Source organism: Loxodonta africana, chromosome 3, assembly GCF_030014295.1.
Source record: "Loxodonta africana isolate mLoxAfr1 chromosome 3, mLoxAfr1.hap2, whole genome shotgun sequence".
NCBI classification, from domain to species: domain Eukaryota; kingdom Metazoa; phylum Chordata; class Mammalia; order Proboscidea; family Elephantidae; genus Loxodonta; species Loxodonta africana.
In genome coordinates, this window is record NC_087344.1 from 35,390,392 (window position 1) to 35,406,106 (window position 15,715).

General features: G+C 47.3%; 1 protein-coding gene across 4 annotated transcripts in view; it reads right to left on the minus strand.

Moving 5' to 3' along the window:
- SLC35E2B (solute carrier family 35 member E2B) overlaps window positions 1-15,715 on the minus strand; it is a 42,690-nt gene that overhangs the window by 19,115 nt on the left and 7,860 nt on the right. For all 4 annotated transcript variants that reach the window (XM_064281102.1, XM_003413213.4, XM_023552152.2 and 1 more), the window contains exons 3-5: window positions 3,788-4,288; window positions 3,035-3,170; window positions 2,216-2,343 (exon numbers count right to left, since the gene is read on the minus strand). In XM_064281102.1, coding sequence (XP_064137172.1) covers window positions 2,216-2,343; window positions 3,035-3,170; window positions 3,788-4,109 — 586 coding nt within the window. In that variant the 5' untranslated portion in view covers window positions 4,110-4,288. The remainder of the gene's footprint in view (window positions 1-2,215; window positions 2,344-3,034; window positions 3,171-3,787; window positions 4,289-15,715) is intronic.

Sequence of the window (15,715 nt, forward strand, 5' to 3'; positions counted from 1 at the left end):
AAATATTGTATAAGACCACTATTACAAGATATAGTAAACCTGAGAAGAACACATACTTTTGTGGTTACGAGGGGGGGAGGGAGGGAGGGTGGGAGAGGGTTTTTTATTGATTAATCAGTAGATAAGAACTGCTTTAGGTGAAGGGAAAGACAACACTCAATACATGGAAGGTCAGCTCAATTGGACTGGACCAAAAGCAAAGAAGTTTCCGGGATAAAATGAATGCTTCAAAGGTCAGCGGAGTAAGGGCGGGGGTCTGGGGAACATGGTTTGTGGGGACTTCTAAGTCAATTGGCAAAATAATTCTATTATGAAATCATTCTGCATCCCACTTTGAAATGTGGCATCTGGGGTCTTAAATGCTAACAAGCGGCCATCTAAGATGCAGCAATCGGTCTCATCCCACCTAGAGCAAAGGAAAATGAAGAACACCAAGGCCACACGACAACTAAGAACTCAAGAGACAGAAAGGGCCACATGAACCAGAGACCTACATCATCCTGAGACCAGAAGAACTAGTTGGTGCCCGGCCACAGTCGATGACTGCCCTGACAGGGAGCACAGCAGAGGACCCCTGAGGGAGCAGGAGATCAGTGGGATACAGACCCCAAATTCTCATAAAAAGACCAAACTTAATGGTCTGACTGAGACTAGAGGAATCCCCGGTGGCCATGGTCCCCAGACCTTCTGTTGGCACAGGACAGGAACCATCCCCGAAGACAACTCATCAGACATGAAAGGGACTGGTCAGCAGGTGGGAGAGAGACGCTGATGAAGAGTGAGCTAATTATATCAGGTGGACACTTGAGATTGTGTTGGAGAGGGGATGGGAGGATAGAGAGAGAGAGAAGCCGGCAAAATTGTCATGAAAGGAGAGACTGAAAGGGCTGACTCAAGAAGGGGAGAGCAAGTGGGAGTAGGGAGTGAGATGTATGTAAACTTATATGTGACAGACTGATTGGATTTGTAAACGTTCACTTGAAGCTTAATAAAAGTTAATTAAAAAATAAAATAAAATAAAATGACCCCGAGCAGAGTGCCGAAATGCTGTCTAGTGTCCCTAAACACAGGAAGGCTGCGATGGGCCTTATGGAGAAAATACATGTGTTAGATAAGCTTTGTTTAGGTGTGAGTTCAATGTTAATGAATCAACAGTAGATATTAAATAAAGTGTCTTTAAACAGAAACACATACAACACAAGGTTATGTGTTGACTGATTGATGAGAAAGTTGTGACCAGAGGCTTACAGGAACATAATCTTATATCTCCCCTGGAGCAACAGTTCAGTATTTGCTAAGTCAGAGTTTGCAGAAACTTTATAAAGCACAACCATCGCAGGTAACACGAATCGACTTTGTGTGTACATATAGGCATTTCTCCCTTACTTAGTAAAAGATCACCTATTATACACTTTATTCTACACTGCCTGCTTCCATGTAACATTACTGAATATGTTGGTTTTCTAGAAGGTTGGTAGGAAAACCAGGGGACGAGGGTCTCACACACAGTTGGGAATGACCTGCATGTCCTTAAAACTAGGAGTCTGATAAAGAAATCCAATTTGCTGAGCCTCAGGGAGCCAGGGAAGCAGCAGTTGGAAGAGCAGTCAGAACAGGAAAGAGGCCCAGGAGCGTATGCCAGAGGGGAAGAGGGAAGAACTCAAGAACGGTGGTCGCTGCGTGGAGCGCCACAGGTGGCCAGGTGGCCTTCCAGGCTGACCCCTCCTCACCTAGCGCTCTTGAGTGGGGAGAGCACTGGCCGCCCTCTGCAGACCGAGCCCTCCCTCTAGCATAGCTCCGTCCTATTTTCTTTGATGTGGTTATCAGCACCTGAGTGACCTGGTTTATTAGTTACTCTCTGTTCCCGTCCACCCCCAGCCGGCTGCAATGCTGCAAGTGCACAAGGACAGCCTGGCATGACTCGTGACCCTTAAGAAAATGTTCCAGTGGGAGGGGGACGCGAGAGCTCAGAGCAGGCCACAAGGAAAGAGCTGGAGCCCAGAGTGGGCTCAGTGGGGCAGCCTAGAAACCTGAGCTGTGGGCTTCAGGCTGCTGCTGCTGCTCAGAGTCCCAGGGCAGGGTGACTGAACCAGGCACATGATGGTGGGTGGGATCTCAGGGCAGCAGGAGCCTGAAAAGGCAGAAGGTGGGATGAACCAAGTTCCTGGACTGGAGAAAAAGGGGCAGGGATGGGGGGCGCTCAGGGGCCACTCACCCGTGTACTCCCCCAGGATCATCCGGGACATAATCACGGTGAAGATGGGTGCTGAGCTTTTCACCGTCTCGGCAAACGACACTGCCACGTTCTTCAGGCTGACCAACCCCAAAACCACTGTTGCAAACCTAGAAACAGGCAGGAAATAGCCTTGAAATGGATCATTCTATTTCAGCTATAAGGAACGTTTCAAAAAGGAGCCTCGATGGTGACCAGGGTCCCTCCACCCCCTTGCCTCCTCCTTCCTCTTCCTCCTCCTCTTCCCCCCCATCCCTTCCCCCTCTCCTGCCCTCCTCCCTCTCCTCTCCTCCCCCCTCCTTTCTTCCCCTTCCTCTCCGTGTTCCCTCTCTCTCCTCCTTTCCCCCTTGGTCTCCCTTCTCCTTCTCTGCTCCCTTCTCCTCCCTCTCTCCTCTCCCTTACCCCCTTTCCTCTTCCCTGCCCCCTTCCCCTTTCCCCACCCCCCCACCCCCTGCCCTCAGCACCCACATGGGTGCTCAGGCCCCTCTCCTGATGTTTCCGACCCAGCCCTTTGGGTAAGGGCTTTGCTCTCAGTGGCACTGGCGCATCACCCAGGGAGGAAGACCACTGTCCTCAAACCATTATTAAACTATGTCATCACGATTGTTCTAGGAAGAACCTGTGTCTGTGGCACTAAGGCCTACAAAGCCAGATGCCCGAGGTGCCCAGGAAGCCAGCAGCCGTGGTGTTTTTAGAGTTTGCACGGGAAACACACCTCCAGTTGCCTGAGCTCCCACTTGTGGTGACAGGAAAGATGTTATTAAACACTCAGACACACGACCAGAATCATCAATCCTTTACCTCATTAGACCCACAAACAGCATGGTCATGATGAAGTTGGGCGGGTAGGAGAGGCGGGTTTTGTGCTGATACAAACAGCAAGGGAGGAAAATCTTGACACAGCCGATGAGCGTAGTAGACAGCATTTGCACGGCACCTGGACAGGAGGGGAGACCCAGACTGGGGGTGTCCTTCCTCTCCTGGACAGGAGCGGGAAGCCAGCTTGGGGGGGTACTTCCTCTCTCAACATAAGAGAGCTGGAGCACCACGTTTATTCTGTTTCATAATCACACAGAACGTGCCCTAGCCTCCTCGAGAAGTCCTACTCCCATCCTCATCCCTTCAACACTCACCTCCCTTCTCCCCTTCCTCCCGGGTAACCACCTGCTATTGAAATTATTGCATGTTACTCCAGAAACACGGGGTGGGGGGAGGGGGGAGTGGAGGTTCAATGGAAGAATTCTCGCCTTCCATGCACCTCACGCTCAGCTGCCACCCATCTGTCAGTGGAGGCTTGCGCTTTGCTATGATGCTGAACAGGTTTCAGCAGAGTTTCCAGACTAAGATGGACTAAGAAGAAAGGCCTGTGACCTACTTCTGAAAATCAGCCAGTGAAAATTCTATGGAACAGTGGTCCGGTCTGCAAGCAGTCATGGGGATGGTGCACGACCAGGGCAGGGTTTCCTTCCATTGTGCATGGGGTCGCCAGGAGTCAGGCCGAGTCCACTGCAGCTAACAACAACAACCCCTTAGCTAGCTGGCTCCCAGACTCACCTAGCATGCTAGGCTCCCCTTCCAAAAGGGACAGGATGTACTTGTTCAGGAAAAGAGTGCAGAAGCTGAAGAAGAACCACAGGGTGAGGTAAAGGAGGGCCCGGGAGCTCCAGATGCCCAGGTCCGACTCAATGACGGTGGTCTCAGTGATGGTGATGGTGAGCACATTCTCCTCGGGGACACTGTCACTTTGGGTAAAGACAATTTTCTCACTGCGATGGCCAAACAGGGAGCCCCAGGGGAGAAGCGGCTTTCCTTTTGGCTTCTCCTCCAGACCAGGAAAGACCTCCTCCGGTGCTTGGGGTTTGGTTAAAGGCGACATGCTGAGGCCACAGCTGAAGAGGGCGTGCTTGTCTCAAAGACGGGCACCATGGGCTGGCACAGAATCCTGGACCAAGGAAACAGACTCGAGGAAAGAAGGGGTGAATTCCTGCTTCCCGCGCACAGGAGTCAACTTGGACCCAGAAGCGTTTCTCCCTTAGCAAGGTGTGGAGCTTGAGGCTGGAAAGTTAAGAAGAGGAAACGCATTGCTCACCTTGAACATATTAAAGTTCTTAAGATACAACAGAAGTTGGTGATGAGACATTTGGCAATGACTCTGGGCTGCACAAGATGATTCACGTTAATTGCTATCACTGAACTGTATACTGACAAACATTGTGTTATATCTATTTTTACAACAACAACAAAAATGCCCTGAACGTTTTCAACAACAATTTAAAGTATCTTTTAAAATGCAAAGATAGAATTTTTTGACCTTAATTTTGGGTTTCTATGCTGAGTCCGTTGTCCTGGAAAAGTGGAAATGCCGACAATGCCCACGTTCTCCTATCTTCCGTTGCTCAAACCAAAAATTTTCACTCCTTCCTTTCCCCTTCCCCACGCTTATAACCTGACAGCAAATCCTGCCAGACTGACTTCAAAAACATACCTCAAACCTGCTCCCTCCAGGTGGTGGCCACTGCTCCCCTCCCAGGGCACTGTGCCAGCCCCAGCCTTCAATGCAGTGCCCTCTCTCGGCTCACCGCCTCTCTGCCACTGCAGCAGAGTCCAGGGCTGTCCCCATCCAAGGCTGCCCGGCCCAGTGGCCCCACCGAGCGCCTAACCCCACCAGGTTCTGAGGCAGAAGGACTCTCCCATCTCTCTGCCCAAGCTGTCCCTTTTGCATCAGGTCCAGTTCATGGCCCCTGGGGCTGTCACGGGACCCTGGGCAGTCACAGGACCCCAGTGATTTCTCAGGCCTGTGGCTCCCACCCCGCAAACTCAGCAGACATTGTTTATCTTTCATCCACCTTGCCCAGCTGTTCTAAGTGGGGGCGCCCTTCTGTCACTGCCTGCTGCATTTTAAATTTCAGTCGTGGTCTTTCTCATTTCCAGACATCCCACTTGGTTCTAGCTCAACACTGCTGCTTTTCTCCTCGCATCCTGCTCTTTCCTTAAATTTCCAATTCCTCCTTGATACCTTTTATTTTATGGCCTCTGATAAGTCTTTCTCCCAAGGCCTCAGCAATCTAACCTAGTTTTGTCTATGTGCGTGTGTGGGTGTGTGTGCACATGTGTGCATTTGCATCTCTGTGTGTGTGCATTTGTGTGCATGATCATGTGTCTATACACGCGTGTATGTGCATGTGTGTGCATGTATATAGACATGTGTACACTTGTGCGTGTGTGTGGGTGTGCATGTGAGTGTGAGTGTGTGTGTGAGCAGATGCTCACTCCTGGGGAATCAGCCTGGGCTGCACCCCAGGGTCCTCTTCTGAAGATCTCGACATGTGGACCCTTTGCTCTGGGCTGAGGGTGTGCCTTCTAGAGCAATTTGGTGTTTGCCTCTGCCATGTGTCCTGGGGCAACACAGGCTCAGGGCCAAAGTTCACATGACTTCCTGGATGAATCCTGTGGCATAAACTCAAGCGCCTATGGCATGCACAGGCTGCCATCCTGGGACAGCAGGCAGGGTTGGAGAGTGTCTTTCTTGTCACCTGGTGCTGCTAGGTACTTTTTTCTCATGCTGGCTTTAACCAGGGTTTCGGCGATGACCACCTGCCCAGAACGGGGGTCTGGCTGGAGCTGGGGCTGCCATCTGCTCTCATGTAGGGAAAATGCTAGAGAAAGGCCCATGGCTACAACATAAACCTGTCAGTTGCCTGGAATCCCTAGGCAGTGCAAACGGTGAACGAGCTTGGCTGCTTACCGAGAGGTTAGAGGTTCAAGTCCACTCATAGGTACCTTGGAAGAAAGGCTTACCTATCTACTTCTGAAAAACCAGTCATTAAGAACTCTGTCAGGCGCCATGAGTCAGGGTTTGGGCTCATGCCCGCATGGGGCTCCTGCACGAGCCTTTGCTGGCTGCCCACAGCCCCTGTCTTGCCCAGGACCTCCCTACTCTCTCTCCTCCCGGTTCCTTCCATCCTTTCTCCCTCCTACCACCAGGGAAACTTCCCACCCTCGTCAATGACATCACCTTTTCAGGAAAGCATCCCCGTCAAGGTCAAACCCTATTCTCGAGGCTCCCAAAGTACCGGTCCCTCTCCGCTAGGGCCCCTGTCATTGTGCTTGTCATGGGGCCCCTCTCTGGACCTCAGCTTGCCCCACAGCCCACAGCTGAGCTTCCAAACTGAACCCATTTGTGGGGTGAGGCGGTAATGCTCCAGAAATATCCATGGGGTTGGTAAGTAAGGCAAGAAATCGAACTCTGCATTCTAGCATGGAGAGAGAATGCTGACAGCTGTTCCTTTGCTATATTACAAAACAAAGCTTGAATTCAAAACGTGTGTTTCCAGCTCTGCTTAGCCAAGTGTCTCCCATGTGCCCGTCCAAGCTCTTCACTTCGTTTTAACGTGAGAAATTCACAACACTCCAGGCAAAACTAATACAACCCATGAGGGCCCTTGTTCTCCTTCTCATCAAAGCCACTGATACCACACCCCTGCTAAGCAGCCATGACCCCGGCATCCATCCACCAAGGGGGTGCAGGAGCCACACCCACGCTCCCTGCCCTAACATTCGCTCGTCATTAGCTGCAGGAGATTTTGTCGTTGTTCTTGTTAGCTGATACCCAGTTGGCCTGACTCATGGCAACCCCATGCACAATGGAACAAAACGCTGCCTAGTCGTGTGACTTCCTCTTGATTGGTTGGGGTCAGACTGTTCCGATCCATAGGAATTTCACTGGCTGATTTTCGGAAGTAGATCACCAGGCCTTTCTTCCTAGCCTGTCTTAGTCTGGAAGCTCTGCTGAAACCTATTCAGCATCATAGCAACACACAAGCTTCGACTGACAGATGGACAGTGGCTGCACACGAGGTGCACTGGCTGGGAATCGAACTCGGGTCTCCTGCATGACAGGTGAGAATTCTCCTACTGAACCACCAGTGTCCTCATGATTTAAGGCATCAGAAATCTCCACCTGATGAGTGCACATGCTCTCCCAGTACAAAGAATGTGCAGGAGCAGCCACCTTCACGCAGAGGTCCACCTGCGCTACTACACAGAGCACCTTCCTTCTTTTGTTGCTGCATCACCTTCCATGGACGAATGCACACACCACAATGCAGTCATCATTCCTGCTACTATGACCTCCCCGTGCCCCTCTTTCGGCGCCTACACATGTACACGCCTGCTGGCTCTGTACCTGGGAATGGAACGGCTTGGTCATGGAAGACACAAACGATCAATTTTAGAAGGTACTGTACCAACTCCCACCCCTGCATTCTGCCTACACAGGATGTCGGGAAGCCACTGTCCTTCTGGTTCCTGCTTTTATGCCCACGTGGTTCTGCTCTCTACTATCCTCTTTCCCAGTGCTCACAAAACATTAAGAAATGGTTTGATTAACTCATTGATTAATTAAGCATTAATGGTCTGAGATGTCCTCACCGCCAGCATTGATCAGCAGCTACAAGACCCAGCCTCCTCCCACTTCAAACGTCTCTCTGCTTCAAACTAGCGGTGGAGCTTCATGCTGGCTGCACAGCAAATGACAGGGAGCTTCAGCAAACAAACAAACAAAAAGATGCCCAGCTCCACCTCAGACCTTTGAAACCAGAGGCTCAGGGTGTAGCCCAAGCACTAGAATTATTTTTTATCTCCTTAGCTGATTCTCTGGGAGCAGTGGTGGCTCAGCGGTAGAATTCACACCTTCTCTGCAGGAGACCCGAGTTCAGTTCCCGGCCAAGGCACCTCGTGTGTAGCCAGCACCCAGCTGTCAGTGGTAGTTTGCATGTTGCTGTGTTGGGGAACAGGTTTCAGTGGAGCTTCCAGACTCAGGCAGACTAGGAAGAAAGGTCTGGAGATCTACTTCCAAAAATCAGCCACTGAAATACCTACGGATCGGAATAGTCTGATCCCCAATCAATCATGGGGATGACTCAGGGCTGGGCAGCATTTTGTTCTGTTGTGTATGGCGTTGCTGTGAGTCAGTGCCAACTCAAAGGCACTGGAAATCTGTACGTCATGAGACAGTTATTCAGGAAATTTCTGAACTTAGAAGTAGTAACACAGAAGCACGTGAAGTATGTAAAAAATGTAAACAATCTTTGTTTACTTTGACCTGGCACGCTACGACACAAGAAAACATAACAAATTTCAACAACTTCCCTAATTTCTCACCTTAAAGGAAGGATGTATCATTCAGCTACTCTCCAATCCTGGCCCTTGTCGAGTGAAGCCAAGGTGACAAAGTCACATATAAACCCTAAATGTCTGCTCACTCACTGAGAGAAGGCAGAGATAGAACTGAGATTCTGTCCGCCACCGCCAACCTTGGACCCTAGCTATGAAGGACCTCTGCTGAATTCCAGCCATGCTTAAGCCTTCCTCATGAGACCTCTCACTGAAGGTAAAAGTCTAAAGAGCTGGACTCTAACCGCTGAACCGACGTTGTAACTGTTAGCTCTGATTCTCCAGTTCTACACAAATGTGAGGTCTTACTTGCCATACCTTGCCATGACTACCTTGCAATAAATTAAATGTGCTTATGCATGACAAACCTGAGTATCTCTCTGTTAATTTTCTAAGATTAAATCCTATACAACAGAAACAAAAAACAACCGTCAACCTGAGACGACACCGTCGACCCGAGACCACATAGTAGCACATTTATGGGACAGATGCCAGCAGCTGGGAAGTGAGGGTCTTAGCCACAGGTGCCAACAGCATAAATCATAAAACTGTCAGAGCATCAAAAAGACAGAAAAGAACAGAAGAAAACATATAATATGGCTGCAAACAAAGTTGCTACATATCCCACTATAACTATGTATTATTTAGGAATAAAAACATAAAAAGCTGCCTGAAAATGAAAAACTTGAGCACCAGCCAGGGACTTTCTCATCTGGGGTAGCAGGGCGGGATCTGAGACGTGGCCCCAGGAAGAGAGACTGCAGTCGGAAAGTACATGGAAGCCCGTGAGCAGGCGTGGTGCCATGTTCTGAACTGTTCTGTAAACTAGAAATTCATAACCAAAAAAGAATTCCATCTAAAATACAAAACTTCAGTGTCAGTGTTAGACACAGCAACAGGGAGGGGGGTCCTGGCTAACTCAGGGGGTCAGTGCATCTACGGACATGGGTGGATGTTTAGACCAGGCTTCCTCTAAGTTACGGCCAAATCTTTGTTTTATTATGAATTCAGATTTCAGGCTGGATTAACTGCCAAGAGAGGGAGGGAGGGAGGAAAAATAGGAAGGAAGAAGGGAGAGACAGGGAGGGAAGGGAGGCAGCGTCGGCAGCACTTTTCTGAAAACTGAACTTGCCCCTTTTTGCCCACCCTCATCGACTCCTCGCCTGCTGCTCCCTCAGTGGGCAGTCCCAGCAGGCGGTCCTCTGCCCAGGGGTCCTGGGGGCCCCTGGGGAGGTGCCTGCTTCGGCCTTGCTTAATGGAGATCAGGAGAAAGGTGTGGGCCCTGGGGACAGGGATGGACAGCGGGGGTTAGCCAGACTCGGCAGAGTCTTTAGGAGGCAGAGCAGTGCAGGCAGGACACGAGTGGCCAGGAAATAAGGAGGAATCGCTGTTGGAGAAGCACCAGAGACCCAGGCCAGCTCCTCTCACCGTGAGCCCTGCGACAGCCCCAGGAACCCCAGCTGGCTTTCGCACTTTTTAGGCCGGAAGCCAGAAAAATCTGCTGGGTGAATCTGACAGGCCTAAGGGAGGACCTAAAGTGCTGAAATAGTGGTCTCAACAAGAGCCCCAAGCTGAGCAGCCAATCTGGTTATGACCTTCTAGTGGGCCCCCAGGGCTCCCTGGGAAATGGTCAAAGACAGGCAGGGTCAACAGAGAAACAGAAAGGGAAAAGGAAGAAAAAAACGGGAGGGAGGGAGGAAGGGAGGGATGGAGGAAAAGAGGAGGTAGAGAAGAGGAGGAAGAGAGAAAGGAAGAAAGATAGGAAGGAAGGCAGGACGGAAAACACAACTGGGAGCAAACAAAATATGTAGAAGATAAATCCACAGAACTACGGCTAAGATTCAGGGGCGCTCAAGTAGCACCCACAAACAAAAAACCCAAACTAGGCTCTTGGAAATCACAACCAGGACAGGGGAAATGAAAATCTGCTCCGCTTCCTGACCCTCCAGCTCAGACCAGACCTTGATCCTGCAGCAGGTGTCACTGGGCTCACACGGCACTGGGAGCTGGAAGGAGGCTGGGCCCATAAGCAGAGCAGTGAGAACACCTAAGCCCGGGCTGGGGAGGCGGAGCAGTTTACCTGGGGCCCCCAGGCTGATCTAGGGTCCTGCGTGGAGCCCACCTTGAAGGAGGCTGCAGGGGAACATTCAGCCCCTGGAAATCAGAAGAGGCAGAAGCAGAGCAAAACTACCAGGAGCAAAGCTTCCACCACTTGGGCCTGGAAACCAGACTAAGATCAATAGATAAGGATCAAAGATCAAAGATCCTAGCCCTGGAGACAACTGGTGGAAGGGGGAGGAGCATGGCCAACAGCCCCAGGAAGGCTCTCCAGCTAGCAGAAAGCAGAATCTAAAGCTCTCAGACTCAGAACAAGACACAATCAGGCAGACAAGCAACAGAAACGATCAGGAACGAATCGGCCTGTATGGCAACCAAAAATAGAACACCTAGAAATGAAAAACTTTTGAAATAAAACTCATCGATAGGTTTGCAAAGTCTCAAGCTATTTCCCCACAAGATATTCCCTAATTACAATGGGACAACAAGCCACTCTACCTTAGAGACACTGGCAGACATCACCTTTGCCAAGCAATCAAGGTTAGAATCACCCAGAATGCAACTTGGGGACATCACGTTCTCACTGAGCTGACATGCTGAACCCAACACGTCACCTCTGTGGTATTCTTGGCACAAAAGCACAACCACAAATCTCATCACAAGAAAACGTCAGACAAACCCAAAAGTATACCGGTCCTAAGAAACAAAGATTGGAGGAGACCAAGGGGACACGGCAGGTTACTGAGATGTGGGATCCCAAATGGAGTCGTGGATCAGAAAACGGACATAGTAGGATACTGGCAAAAGTTGATACAGTCTGTAGACTAGTTAACAGAATTGAAGCAATGTGAATTTTCTGGTTTACGTAATTATACGAAGATTATGTAAGATGTTAGCATTAGGGGTAGCCGGGAGAAGGGTATGCAGATAGACTTTTGCAACCTTCTATACTGTAAAGGCATCAAAAAGACTTGAAAAGTTTTTTAATTAAAAAAAAGAAAAAACTCAGTGGATGGGTTAAACAGAAAAAGACAGAGCTTTTTTAAAGAGTTAACGCACAAAAAAAAGACAAATAATTTGATTAAAAAACGGGCAAAGGATATGAACAGACACTTCACCAAAGAAGACATTCAGGGTGGTAACAAACGTATGAAGAAATGCTCATGACCCTTAGCAATTAGAGAGATGCAAATCAAAACTACAATGAGATACCACCTCACATCAACATTACTGGCACTAATTAAAAAAAAAAAACAGAAAATAACAAATGTTGGCGAGGTTGTGGGGAGATTGGAATGCTTACACACTGCTGGTGGGAATGTAAAATGATACAACCACTGGAAAATGGTATGGTGCTTCCTCAAAAAGCTAGAACTAGAAATACCATATGATCCAGCAATCCCACTCTTAGGTACATATCCTAAAGAAATAAGAACCGAGACAGAAATAGACATATGCACACCCATGTACACTGCAGCATTATTCACAATAGCAAAAGGGTGGAAGTAGCCTGAATGCCCATCAACAGAAATGGATTAACAAATTGTGATACATACACACAATGGAATACTATGCAACGATAAAGAATAATGATGAATCTGCGAAACATCTCACAACATGGATGAATTTTGAGGACATCATGCTGAGTGAAATAAGTCAATTGCAAAAGGACAAATATTATATGAACCTGCTATTATAAAGTAACAATAAAAGGTTTACACATAGAAAAAAAAAATTTTTTTTTGATGGTTACCAAGAATAGGAGGGGGAGGGGGAAGGAAGGTAAAATTACCAAATAGACAGTAGACACGTGTTAATATTGGTGAAGGGAAAGGCGATACATAATATGGGATAAGTCAGCACAACGATACCAAGGCAAGAGAGGATGCTGAGAAGAATGAAAAAATAGAATACAACTATCGTTAACTATTATAGCATAGACAATCCTGCAAAAATACTAGTAACAAACAATAATTTATAAATCGGTACATAGATGGCTAGATATGCTAAGGGATGAGGGAGGGTGTAATCAAAACAGGTTTGGTAGTGGAAATTTCTAAATACATGACTATAGTTACTCCTTGTATATCAATATAGACAATAAAGCACACAAGGGGCGCAGCTGGGGAAACCTCTAGACATAACTAAACACCTTGTGGGATGAAGTTCCTAGGCTCAAAGACAAAGGACCATAGACTCAGGGGACATCCATGTCAACTGGCACAACATAGTTCTTAAAGACAATGTTCTACATCCTACTTTGGTGAGTAGCATCTGGGGTCTTAAAAGCCTATGAGTGGCCATCTAAGATACAACTATTGGTCTCTGCCAGTCAGGAGCAAAGGAGAGTGAAAAAAAACACAGACTCAAGGGAACAATTAGTCCAAAGGGCTAATGGATCACATGAACCACAGGCTACACAACCCCGAGACCAGAAGAACTAGATGGTGCCCAGCTACCAATACCAACTGCTCTAACTGGGATTACAACAGAGGGTCCCAGGCAAAGCGGGGGAAAAATGTAGAACAAGAGATCAAATTCACAAAAAAAGACCAGATTTGCTGGTCTAACAGAGAATGGAGGAATGTTCAAGACCATGGCCCTAAGACACCCTTCTGACCTGGAACTGAGGCCATTCCTGGACACCACCTTTCAGTCAAACAATAGACAAACCCATAAAATAAACAATAACACCCGAGAGGAACAGGCTCCTTAGAACAATCAATTTTAAGTGATCAAAAGCCCAATACTTGCTCAAAAGCAAAGATAAGAAGGCAGGAAGGGGCAGAAAATCAGGATGAAAGGAAACGGGAACTGAGGGTAGAAATGGGGAGAGTGCTGACACATTATTGGGAATGAAACCAAGGCCATGAAACACTTTACGTACAAACTCTGAGTGGGAATCTAATTTGCTCTATAAACTTTCACCTGATGTACTATATGTCTGTGTGTGTATATATAGATATATATACATATACACATATATATAGTTAATGCATTTAAAAAGAATTCTGAAGAAATGACCCAGAACACTATGCAGAAAGACATGGAACCAAAAATACTAAAGAGACACATTATGGATTCAATTGTATCCCCCAAAACTGCGTGCCAACTTGGCTAGGCCATGATTCTCAGTATTGTGTGGTTGTCTACCAATTTGTGATCTGATGTGATTATCCTATGTGTTGTAAATCCTGTAATAATGCTTATGAGGCAGGACTCAATCTACAGGATTAGGTTGTAAGGTTGTATCTTCAGTCAATCTCTTTTGAAACGTAAAAGGGGGAATGGAGCAGAGAGGAGAGGGACCTCATACCACCAAGGAAGAAGCGCCGGGAGCGGAGGGGCTCCTGCACGGAGAAGCTCCTAGACCAAGGGAAGATTGATGGCAAGGACCTTCCCCTAGAACTGACAGAGAAACAGTAAGCCTTCCCCGGGAGCTGGCACCCTGAATTCAGACTTCTAACTTAGTAGACCGTGAGAGAATAAATTTCTGTTGGTTAGAGCCATCCACTTGTGGTATTTCTGTTACAGAAACACTAAATAATTAAAACATTAACCAAGATATAGAAGAAATAATAATAAAAGTTCCAGAAGGAAAAAGCAGATCATGGAGAAGAGAGACTATTTAAAGAGCTTAAGTGTGTAAATTTTTGAGAACTGGTTAAAAATACAGTTCCTGAAATCATAACAGGAAACCCTGGTGGTGTAGTGGTTAAGTGCTACGGCTGCTAACCCAAGGTTCAGCAGTTTGAATCTGCCAGGCGCTCCTTGGCAACTCTGTGGGGCAGTTCTGCTCTGTCCTATAGGGTCGCTATGGGTCAGAATGGACTTGATGGCACTGGGTTTGTTTGTTTGAAATCATAACGTATCCTAAGTAGAATAAATAAAGAGAAATTCACATGAAGACATAGTGTGATGAAACTATAGAACACCAAAGACAGGGACAATCTTAATGCATCTATAGAGAAAGCAGAGATCACCCACAGGCAGCAACATTAAAATTGCATTTGTACAAAAAGAAAGGTAAGAAGGACAAACCCAAGTCTAACGACATTGTTAAAAGCAGAGGGTGGGAGTGCTGTGAAGGAGAGAAGGGATGGGAGAGAGGGTGAGGGTAGCTATTCTCAAATGCACCTTTTTAAACAGTTCTGGCTTCTAGAACCATGTTTATGTTTCACATACTTAAAATAGAAAAGAACTAAATCAGTCAGGCTAGAAAAAAAAAAAAACCTAAAGTGGAATGCAAATAGAAACATACAAGCCAAACCATAAATCAGATGAACAACATAGTCACACTGAAGGGAAAAGAAAAAGAACTAACCCAAGTAACTTCTAAACATAGTATTCTGAACATCCATCCTCAGATTAAAGACAAAGAGAACTCTAAAAGGATACTGGACCCTAAGTGGTAGGTATCTTTTTTGCTGAGGCATGACTTAGCAACCTGGAATCTACTTTCTGTGCATGTTAGGATAGTCAGTGAAGGAAGTTACCTTCACTGACACAGAAATGAGGAAGAGAATGAGCCCTGGGGCATTGGACAGGAACGGAAGTGTCAGGTATCAGACTCATAGATGTTAGTACATTGAAAGACAGATGGATAGATGGAGGACAGACGGAGGTACCTACATACATACCTGTACACGATACACATCTATATCTCTTTCTACATCTGTTTCACAATTCTGGATGCTGAAAGGAGCTAGAAGCAACGACATCCATTCTCCACTAAAATAAACCAAACTTCTTGGAGAAATGTCTCCTCCCAGGGCTGGAGCAGGGAAAGTACAAGATGAGCCTGGAACATCCAGTCAGGCCAGAAAGAAGGAACTGCTCCAAGAATGATGGGGACATGTCAGAAAGGACACAGAATCAAGCATGAAGGCACACCCTCTAGCCAAATCCAGGGACAATCTCAGAGAGAAAGTAAATAATGATAGTAAAGGGTCATAACTACTGAATAAATAAGAATCCATGAATCCGTTCTGATAAATACATGGCAAAAGAAGAGAAAATTCTTCCATATAGTAGGAAGTTAACTAACAAACATAAAAGGAATGACAGATTAGAAAACCACTGTGCAAACCAGTTCAGTGAGACTAAGATCATCCACTTCTGAGGCCAAATTGGTGGTGGATAACAAATCCCACTCCACATGCTAACTGTGTCCTGTGGAAATCTCGTCCCTGTTCAATTCAGACCCTAGTTGCCCACGGAGCCCTTCTCTCTCATACCTAGACACCTGGG